This window comes from Apaloderma vittatum, unplaced genomic scaffold, assembly GCF_000703405.1.
Source record: "Apaloderma vittatum isolate BGI_N311 unplaced genomic scaffold, ASM70340v1 scaffold5461, whole genome shotgun sequence".
Classification (NCBI taxonomy): domain Eukaryota; kingdom Metazoa; phylum Chordata; class Aves; order Trogoniformes; family Trogonidae; genus Apaloderma; species Apaloderma vittatum.
In genome coordinates this window covers 47,977-59,066 of record NW_009697271.1, presented here as the reverse complement: position 1 = coordinate 59,066, position 11,090 = coordinate 47,977, and the positions used below count along the sequence as shown (strand labels likewise).

General features: G+C 44.1%; 1 protein-coding gene across 1 annotated transcript in view; it reads left to right on the top strand.

Moving 5' to 3' along the window:
- LOC104280038 (unconventional myosin-Vb-like) overlaps window positions 1–11,090 on the top strand; it is a gene marked incomplete at both ends in the record, with an annotated part of 71,241 nt that overhangs the window by 14,020 nt on the left and 46,131 nt on the right. Inside the window, 3 exon segments of the mRNA XM_009877566.1 lie at window positions 735–884; window positions 1,490–1,587; window positions 6,196–6,282. Coding sequence (XP_009875868.1) covers window positions 735–884; window positions 1,490–1,587; window positions 6,196–6,282 — 335 coding nt within the window.

The window sequence follows — 11,090 nt, the reverse complement described above, 5'->3', positions numbered from 1 at the left end:
GCCAGACTCATGCAGATTTGAAGATCTTACCCCTTAAAAAAAAAAAAAAGTTAAGAAAAGCAAAGCAAACCAAAACCACATTAACTGCATTTGCCAGCTCTCTTGTTCTTCCATTTATGAAGAGGAAACGTTGCTGCTGGCTTGCCCGAAACCCCAGACTTGGAGATCTGGGGAGCTCAGTGGAGTGCTTTTAGGGCTGCAGGATGACGATCCTGCTGTCGCCCTACTCATTCACGCTAAAATGTAGGTAATTAGTGAGGAAATGCTGGTGTCTCTTAATTGCTTGGCAAAGCAAGGGTGCCTCTGGGAGTAGGGCTGCTGCCGGCACCGGTGTGGAACCCCCCGTCTTGGGGCATGAGCCCTATGGGCAGTGTCCCTGCTGCGGTCGGGACTGGATGAAACGAACCCTGGGAGCAAGAATCACATCATATTCAGGAAGTTTTGTGCCTTGGACAACACTTCAGCCATCCAGCCCTCCAGCTAGCCATACTCTTTTTCTTCATTTCTTTGATTTAATGTGCGCATTTTAAGATTTGATTAACTACAAAGCAGAATGGCCAGTGGTTCTGCTTGACGTGGTTTATGTAGACAGTGCTTCTTGATTTCGCTTTATTGCCCTTTTTTCCCTTCCTGCTATAACATAGGGGAGAAAGTAACTGGAGCAACGTGACTTGGGTGGGTTCATTCAGCAAAGAACGGGGCCGGAGGTGCTCAGATGCTGTCTTTCATTTTAGTATCAAATGGTAGCAGACTTGTTCCAAGATGAGAAGGATACTGCAGCCACCACTCCCATGGGAAAGGGAACATCCAAAATCAGCGTCCGATCTGCCAGACCAGTGATCAAAGCTGCCAATAAGGAACACAAGAAAACCGTGGGACACCAGGTAATCTATAAGATGAGCAAGTCAGCTGTTGACAAGGGATTGGGGCAGGTGGATCCGCACATATTTTCACCATAAAGATCTTTTTTTCTTCAGCCTGAAGCAGAGATAAATAATAATACGTTGGAGGGGAATGGGAGGAGACTTTCCTGTAAACCCGTGTTGTAGGAGGGGAACGCTTTGGCTGTTGCATTCTGGATGCCTGGCAGTGTCTCTGGAAGAACAGGTTTGAGTAGTCTTGGCTGGAAGCAGCTGAGATAGTGTCTAAGGAGGGTAGAGGCCACTCTGAGATTCCCTGGGCTGTACCCCAATGTACTGTAGTTTTCATAAATTGAAACAACTTGAGAAAAAGAACATTTCCCACCTGCCCCGCGTGGACAGTCGAGCAGCGCAACAGCAGCCCAGAGAAGCTGTGCTGCCTCTGCCCTTGAAGATTTTCCAGACTCAACTTAGCGAAGCCCTGAGCAAACACGGTTGCTCCAAATTGCTGGGGCAATGGGCAAGTTCATGCTGTGTCACAACGAGGGCACCACGGGTGGCTTGGGTGACTTGGGTTCCACAGCACAGCACCTTCATCCCTCCTCACAGCGAGCGGTTTTGTCTTTCAGTTCCGCAACTCGCTGCATTTGCTCATGGAGACCCTGAACAGCACCACCCCGCACTACGTGCGCTGCATCAAGCCGAACGACGAGAAGCTCCCCTTTAAGTAAGTGGGCGTTCAGATGAGAAAATGTTTTCAGCATTATGGCAGCAGAATGCGCTTCGGACTTCTTCTCTTGCTAAAGGGATTTTCACCCCCCTTGTGAGGCTGTTCCTGTAACTGGGAGCTCCCAGTAGTTTGCTGGAATCACTTCCCTTGGGTTTCATTATGTGGTTTTTGTTCCCTTGAAATGAACACTAGTGCAGGCCCTAGTAGTTCACAGGTTTTGCAGTAGTAGGGTCTTTGTACAATTTCATCTCAGAATCATTTTGATTTAAATAGTTATAGTACTGAAGGGTGAAAAGTAACAGAGAAAGAAATGAAACATGGAGGTAAGCAGCATGCCTTGCAAAATGGCTTGTAAAATGAACAGAGAAATGTTTTGAGCTTCCGGAATAAATGTGGAAAACTTAAAGATGTGGCTTGTGTCAGCTTCATGCAGGTTTCTAGGTGAGTGAAAAGCTGAAGAAAAAAGCCAGTCTTTATGAACCCTGTAGTGCAGAGATGCATCACAAGCTGCGAATATGGCAAGGAAATAGCTGTTAGACTTGTTTCACCTCTTGACAATGTATTTGTACCTAATTTTGTTCCCTGAAACTCCAAAAAAAACCTCGGCCATTAGTATGCAAGGACCTCATAGATCTTGTCGTGTCAGCACGGTGCCACCACGGGGTGCGGAGACAGCCCCAACAGTGTCCTGCAAGGGAGGACAAAGCATCCATAAACAGGCTCACCCCTGGTTACGATGTGTTGCTGAATGTGTGTCCACCACGAAGGTTCCTCGGTTTGGCTCTTCCCCCTGCCGCAAACAGCAAAGTGGAGGGTATTAATGGTTAGAAGACGTTCAGGAGCTGGCTTGTATTTATTTGATTCATTAGATGATTATGTAACAGCTGTCTGTGCTGGGAAGGCGTTTTCTGTGGTCTGTTGTGTCTTTCATGTACCTTTTTGTAGGTACTGGAGGTGCTTAGGGCCTCAGTCACTTGTTGCCTGTTGCAAAGGTGGTCCATTTATATGAAATGCAGGATTATACTTTTTATTTGATCTCTGTCTTTAGATAAAGCACAGAAGCATTTTCTAACTGTATTGGAAGTGAAATGCCTTCACCTTTCCAAACTTTATTTCCAAGGCTCCACGTCCTTACTCATGTCTGCTTTCAGGCCATACATCTTCACTTCTTTGCCTTTAACTTTGCCATTGAAATTTTGATGTGATGCCCAGGGTACAGTTAATCTCATCTAATAAACGTGCAACGTTGTCACGGTGAAGTAATTATCTGGATGAATTCAGTTGTGCTTTTGAGATGTTATGAGTAGTGAGTACGGGGAAGATAATTCTGATTGTGTCTGCTCACAGTCTGAGCGATGACTTGATCTGGTGTGGTGCTCCCCATCTGATGAATGTCAGAGTCATCAAAGCTTGAGATTTTGGCAATAAAGGACAAACCAAAGTATGCACAAGAATAATTCTGGAGGAGCATCGTGCAGGTGCCTGCAGCCAGCAGCCTGGCAGGAGTCACCATGGACTGGAAACAACAGGAGGGTGCTTTGGGTTGGGGTATTGGTGTTACATCTCCATCCACAAGCCAGAAAGCACTGGCTGAGGTGTCTGCTGCTGGCGTTTCTTCTGCAAGAGATTGTCTCCCACTTCACCCATCATGGAAACTGTGATCTGGGAATCTTGGTCAGCGTTGATTTTGCTGCCACCAGCTTGAGGAATTTGCCTCCATAGTGTGGCTCAAATCAAGTCTATTTGCTTATATGTGAAACTCAGATGGCTGTACAGGAGTCTGCATTTCAGAGGCACTTGTACTGAAAAATAACACGGTGTCAGGAGACATTAGTGAAATGAAACATCAGTGACACCACTCTGGGTTGGCGTTGAAGTGGTGTCTTGTAGAATGCAGAGCACTTGGTGTTAAGTCCTTTGTCGATGGAAAAAACAGTCTTTTTTCTCTTGCTAAAACATAACATTTTCCTCTCTTGAGAACATTACGTTTTTGTTAAAACGAGATGTTTAGCGAGGAGAAGAGATGGGACCTAATAGTAGTCTTCCAGAACATGGAGAAGCTACCAAGAGCTGGTCTCCCCAGTTCAAGAGAGACAAGGAGCTACTGGAGAGAGTGCAGAGGAGGGCAGTGAATATGACTGAGGGACTGGAGCATCTCTCTGACGAGGAAAGGTTGAAAGAGCTGGGACTATTTAGCCTGGAGAAGAGAAGGCTGAGAGGAGACCTCACCAGTGTCTATAAATACCTAAAGGTGGATGCAGGGAAGATGGAGCTGGACTCTTTTCAGTAGTGCCCACTGCCAGGATAAGCGCCAAAGGGCACCAGATTTTAAACATGAAGAAGAACTTCTTTGCCATGAAGATGACAGAGCATTGGCACAGGCTGCCAAGAGAGGTTGTGGAGTCTCGTCTTTGGAGACTTTCAAAACCCGCCTGGATGCCATCCTGTGTGATGTTCTCTGGGCAATCCTGCTTTAGCAGGGGGTTTGAGCCAGGTGATCTCTAGCGGTCCCTTCCGACTCCAACCATTCTGTAATTCCGTGAGGATGAAGCCATCCTCTTCACAATGGCGTGCGGTGGGAGGACAGGATACCCATCGTCATGTGTATTGTCCTGCTTTAAGCTCTTTATTTCAGCCTGAGCTCGTAGCTGGAGCTGTTGCTGGAGAGGGTCCTGGCTTTCCATGCTGATGAATGACTGCAGACGCTCTGGTTGCTGCATTTCACCCCCACTGAGCAGGGCTTGGCTGCGTTACAACATAGATTGCCCTGGGATCTTCCAGGACTGTGAAGCTTCCCCGTCCATCTACCAGTCCTGTTTATTATTTATTGTTATGGAAATTGTACCCTAGTGGATTCTTCTTTGAAGTGAGTGACAGCCGAGACCGATTTTCCACCCTGCGTGATGTTTGTGGTGTTGTAATGAATAATTTGCTGTAGGCTTGACAGATCCAGGGGATATAAAAATGCACGAAATAGCGAGGGACCATTTCTTATGCTGCTTTTGTACAGTGGAGGCCAAGCAGAATTATTCATGCAATCTTGACCTGCAAGTATAAATACTTCGGGCTTTCAGGTATGGACAAGCAGGTACCTGAGAAGCCTTTGTTCATCATCCGTGTTCTGGAAACCTAACACAGCTCTGGACACGTACATCTGTGGGCATCTGCATCTTAAGAGTTTGATCCCACGACCTTTTCCTGGGTCTTGAGCTGGGACCTATATGTACATTTGGTGTCAGCAGCAATGGGGGATGATGGTGCATGGACTCACTCTGTGCAAAGACAGACTGATCTGAAAGCGGGTTCATGCCAGGAACCAGGGAGAGCAGAGCCCAGGTATTCAACTGGAAACTACCACAAAGGTTTCTTGGCACAAATTGCTGATGGAAATGAGACCCCAGTGGTAAGAAGGGGTGTAATGCCAGCTAAAAAGAGGAGAGCAGACAGCTGAGAACAGAAATAACTTGAATTTCCACATGGTGCCTACCAAAGCCCATGTGCTGCCTACTGAAGCCTTTAGTCAGCAACGTGAGCACCACTGTTCTCCTTAAATGGTCCGCTGACGCGTGGGACCTTTTAATTGCTCTGTCTTGGTATGGAATTTAATATATCAGGTATATGTAGCTATTGAATTTGATTTCTTTCTGGAAAAGTGTTGTTACCCTTATAGCTACAAAAGGAATACTGTCTGGTTCATCAGGCAGCTTGTGGTGGGGTAGCCTGTTGCTGTCTTTATTGTAGTTGTGTTGCTTTACATAGCTGGATAGGTTACGGCTGCAGAGACTAATTGCAACAGATTGTAATCTTGTCCCACGAGTACTGCCTGGCATCAGTAGTAGGGCAATAGCAAGGCCCATTTCACTTGAAAAGCGCCGCCTCTTGTGACATGGAGAGAAAACGTGTGACATCTGTGCGGCTCGTTCCCAAAGCTAGGCATGGGATTTGTGATGATACTGAGGTGTGCAAGGGAGTGGCTATGACGAAAGATAGCCATGGGTGCCATAGTTCAAGGGGTAATGGTTTTAAACTAAAAGAGGATAGATCTAGACTGGATACAAGGAAGAAAATTTTTATGATGAGGGTGGTGAGACACAGGCACAGGCTGAACAGAGAGGTGGTGGAAGCTCCTGGTGACATCCCAGGTCAGGGGCTTTGAGCAACCTGATATAGGTAATGGTTTTAAACTAAAAGAGGATAGATCTAGACTGGATACAAGGAAGAAAATTTTTATGATGAGGGTGGTGAGACACAGGCACAGGCTGAACAGAGAGGTGGTGGAAGCTCCTGGTGACATCCCAGGTCAGGGGCTTTGAGCAACCTGATATAAAGACGTCCCTGCTCACTGCAGAGAGTTGGACAAGATGACCTTTAAAGGTCCCTTCCAACCCAAACCATTCTGTGATTTTATGCATAGTTGTCTTCAACCCCTATATTAATGATGAGAGCAGGGCTGGTGGTTTTTTTTGCTTTTTTTTTTTTGCTTTGTTTCTTCCCCCTCAGCAAATCAACAGCTAGTTCCTGACCCCAGAAGTGTTGCTGTCCGGGTGAATTCATGATGCGGGTTGCTCCTCACTGTGTTAATCTCTGTGCTAAATATAATTCCAGATTTGATCCGAAGAGAGCGGTGCAGCAGCTGAGAGCTTGTGGAGTGCTGGAGACCATCCGCATCAGTGCAGCTGGCTTCCCATCCAGGTATTGTGTTGGGACCTCAGCCGTACTTTACTCAGCACCTTCATTGTCTGGGGTGAGGGAGGGAGATGAGAACACTGGTGTTTTCACGACAAGTTGAATTTATTTAGGTTGGTTTATATTCAGGATAGATTTTTTTTCCTTTTTTTTTTTTTTTTTAAATTTTGCAAAACCCTGTCATGTCCCGTTCAGAAGATTCATAAATCCCCAATGGAGTGGGCAGTGGTGAGACAAATCTTGAGGTCCACACACAAACATTTATTAATTTCCCACAGTGAGTGTATTTGACTCACAATAATTGGTTAAGTATGTGACACTTCAGGGCAAGCAGTATGATATGACTTCATGGTAACCAGGAAAAAAATGGGTATACAACAAACTACAGCAAGGCATATGTTATGCCTTGTATTACTTAAAAAAAGACTTATATAGGCCTTATATATTTTTACACTTATGTATATAAAACAATTTATAGCAAGCCGTATAATACTTGATTACAAGAAATAAACTAAACTAAGTAAGCACTATGATAGACCTTGCATTACTTAATGAGAAAGGCGAGAGAGAGAGAGACAGACAGACAGACAGCTCTTCACACCCCTCTCCCACATTCTGCCTCGTACTCTGTTCACCACAAACCCCCATGAGGTCCTGGGTTCCCCAAATCTAGATTCGTTATCAAGCGATGAGCTGCAAAGTGAGGGTGTCTGGTGTCTGGTGTTTCACCTGCCGCTTTCTGTTTGGTCTTGAGAAGTAATTTGCTGTGGTGAAATCTCTGAAAATGCTGGTCTGTGGTAGGTAAAGGAATCCAGCTTTGATCCCATTTGAAGGTGTACAGCCGGTAGCAGAATAATGTCTTTAAATCTTTTGCATCCAGCTTGCCTTGGAGCGGGTGTTGCCCTAGAGAACTTGTTCCCTACTTGCCTGAAGCTCCCCATATAAAAGTTCCTTTCACTGTAGAGTTTACTTTACTTTTTTTTTTTTTTAATTCTGGCTTCAGACACCTGCTGCAATAGTCATTTCAGCCAAAAAAAAAAAAATGATTATGCTTGCAGATAAAGAAAATAAGGGTTGTGTATTATTATTGCAGACTTTTACACTGTGCGTCCAAAGCATACCAGGCTTTAAGCTCTTGCATCTTAAAAAGGAAAGGCTATGGGTGGTGCAGCTCTTGCTGATTGCGATACAGAGTTTGAAAAAGGTTTTGAGGGCCTAATAAATCAGAAAACATAAACTATAAATAAACCCTGAGGATGACAAGGGCAAATAATTCTAAAAATGCATCAGTTGCGTTTTAGTGCCAAGCAGCTTTGTGTTAATGTCAGCATAGCCATCAGCCTTTTGATACGGAACAAAGGAGTTATAAATACGCTCAGTAAAGAGTCGGCTAAGCGTGATGCTGAACGCCATGAGAAACTCCCTGTCCCGGTTTTTGGGGAGGACTGTGCTGCTTTGCCAGTTACTTTCATCTCCTGCAAAGCTGCAGAGAACCTCTGACAACCGATGGCAGCTTCAGTGACGTGAGGTGGCTCTGCGGCACTTAACCCCTGGTGGCTGGTGACCTCCGTGGACAGGCAAAAAATCCTGCTGGTGAGGATCAACCTGGCTGGTGGAGCTCAATGCCTTTAGGTGGAGGAAAAGAAAATAAAAAATAAGGAAAAAAGAAGAAAATTTTCATATAAAGCAACGAATATATCTCATTTAGCGGCGTGGGAGAGGTGAATGGAGATATGGATCCTCCTGTTGGGGTCTGGCCCTGTTAGAAGACCCAGAACCACCTTTGCCTCTCATTGCTGAAGCCTTCAGGGCATTCATGGAAGTAACTAATAAAAAGTTGGTCCGGAATTACGTTATCTCTATGCCACGGTGAGGAATTAAAACCCAGCCCATGTGTCAGGCCTTTTATTATCTCCTATTATTTAAAGCAGCTGCAGGGTCAAATCTGTCTGTCCTCGTAAAATCCTAAAGCGGTGAAACAGGGGTGGTTTCATTTGGAAAAGGCCCCAGAAAGGCACTTTTCCTCCCCAGTTTATACCCTATGGCACTGAAATAGACCTATAATTAGTAACTGGGGAGGGGAGAAACCTCTGCAGCACCTGGAGACAAGCCAAGATCTATTTATGGCAAATAATTGACCAGTGCAAAGACTGCTCCATCCTGAAGAAAATCAAAAGCAATGCTTTTCGCTTTGCTTGCATGCTTTTGGTTGTGAGGTGCATTGGTTTTTTTGTTGTGGGTTTTTTTTCCCCAGGACACTAGGAATACAGAACTCTTCCATCATTGCAACTTGTCAGCTTTTGTTTTTCCTTCAGGGGGGGAAAAAAGGGTGGAAATAGCTATTTCAGCCTTTCAGAGTGACCTTCTCCAGTTCAGTGTTTGGGATGCTTTCAAGGACAATTTTTCGTTTATTTTGAAGCTTCTAGAAAATAACTGTGTGCAGGAACAGCTCTGCGCTAAATAAGACACTCACTTTGTGTTCTGATAGTTCTTCACCCGCCCTGGTCATAATATTCCGGTTTTGAAAATCCAGACCCAGGAGTTGTGCAATAACATTGGAAGACAGCAAATAATCTGTATATTTGAATTGGTTTTATAGACCAGCTTGGCAAAAGCTGCTTCCAGGGGATTTTACTTTGTGAGAAATGTAATAGATGTTTTAGTTGTTTGTGCATTTTTACACAAGTGCAATCTGTCTCAGTTTTCAACACAGCAAACACTGATTATTCCTCTGTATTTCCTTATATTTTGAGACAAGTCATATTATAATGGCTGATTAAAGATGAAACCAAAAGGGAGGGTCATTGCTTTAAATTTAAACCCAGTGTGAAGGCTATAAATTTAAACCACTTAAAATAATAATGGAAAACTCAGTCTTCGTGAGTTTTGCTTTGCTTGGGTGTAAGCTATTTACCTTTGGAGCAACATTTTCAAAATGTTCATCTCAAGAGAGGTTTTATTATGCAACGAGGAGAAAATGTAGCTTTTCATCCTGTAGCATTCACATCTGAGTATTTTCCATCGTGCTGTCACAAGAGTAACTTCTGAGAGCCGTGTGGGTTTGGGTCAGAGATCTCTGGATAAAGCCACCTTCTGCTGTTAACTCACACTTCTTCATCACGGTTACTTTGCAGGTTGAGGAACTGAATTTTTTGAGGCTTTGATAATGAATTGTCTGGTTCCTTTAAGAAAAAAAAATAATCTGAATATAATATTTAGCGTTCTTGAAGCATTTTAAGTCATGATGTATTCCCACTGGAAGATGAAGCCTCACACTTCCCGCTTTGGGCACTCCTGCCTTTATTTTATCATTTTCATGGTACGCTACATTCTACCACTATCTCAAGAAAATTGAAAACGTATCATTTGGTTTGAAATGTTACGCAGCAGTTAAGAAATTTATTTGCTAGCGTGTACCTAAATGACTGTGATGAATGGACTGTCCTACACGTGTAGATAGTAAATCTATCATCAGCTTAGGGCAGTAAAGCATGGAAGGTTTCTCTGTACTATAAAACCATTCATCTTCTTTACAGAAACTGGCTACGTAAAGATAAGCCTGTAGAGAATTAATTGGTGCAGATGTCCATTAATAGCAAAATACTCTTCAAAAAAATTTTTTTTAACTTATATTTTATCAAAAGTCTGTGTTTTTCTTCTTTCTGATTCTGGTGTTTTCTGGTCAGTGGTACGATACCAACGGTCTGCTGCTGTGCCATCAGTCTGAATAACGCTGTCATTGCAGTCTCTCCAAGTAGTTTTATTGTAGTTATTATGTATGAAATTTACTGTGTAAGTATTCTTGATGTTTGGTTGCTTCCTCTGGTTGCTGGAGCTGTCAGATGCAGTGTCTTTTTATCAATTCAGTATGAAATCACAGCTGCTGAACTCTATAAACATTAAACATTCATAATTGAAATGTATCATGGGCATTGTTGGATATAATATTTTTTTTTTATAATGTGCCTTTAGCTATCTTGCAGTCATTTCAGGGAAACAAAACATATAAATGACTTTGTCTACCAGCAGTTCTGTTTGCCCACTCCCCCCACTCCCGACAAAGGTAGTATGTAAATAGAAGGGGTTTTTCCTCCCCCCTCATCCTGCTCTTTGAATATATTCCAGATAATTTCAAGCCATGCCAGCTTGCATGCTTTAGAGCTAATTGAAAGGCAAATCTGTTCTGCTACAGTAAACAAGGCAAGAGAAATTTTCTCCCTGAACCACAGTTTCTAAAACAATTTCATGTCAAATCTTGGCTCAAATAATCAACGTGTGTGCCCCACAAACAGGCTCTGGCTCCTATAGACAGATCAATACAGTCCAGCTCTTTAATGCTTAAAATGTTGATCCCTTCAGGGGACAGTGCCACGTGGTGCTGGCAGGATTTCTTTCACGAAGCTGGGTTTGCTCAGCACACGGGTGCTGGGATGGTCGCGGCTGATGGTGAGGGGCAGCGAATGTGTTTATCCTTAACGGGAGGATTTTGTGTTTTGTTATTTCAGGCGACCAGAAGAAACGGTCTTGCGGATAAGTCAGAAAAGCTTTGAGCTCTTACTGTACTCCTTTCCAGAAATAACGTTGTTGTAATCACCCTGAAACAATAGGTTGGGGATATTTTGGGCAGTTGCTGACTGCTTGTAGAGCTCCTTTTCAGAGGCTTCCTCAGGAGCCAGAATTTCAGCCCCGGTCTCTTCCCTGGTCCCTCCCTTTAACTGTGAGGTTGTGATCAGTCCAGCTGGCGCTGCAGCCCAGCTGCTCTCGGGTTTGTGTCTTCACATTTTCGGGCGGGAGCCGTCCCTTTGCTTTGCACC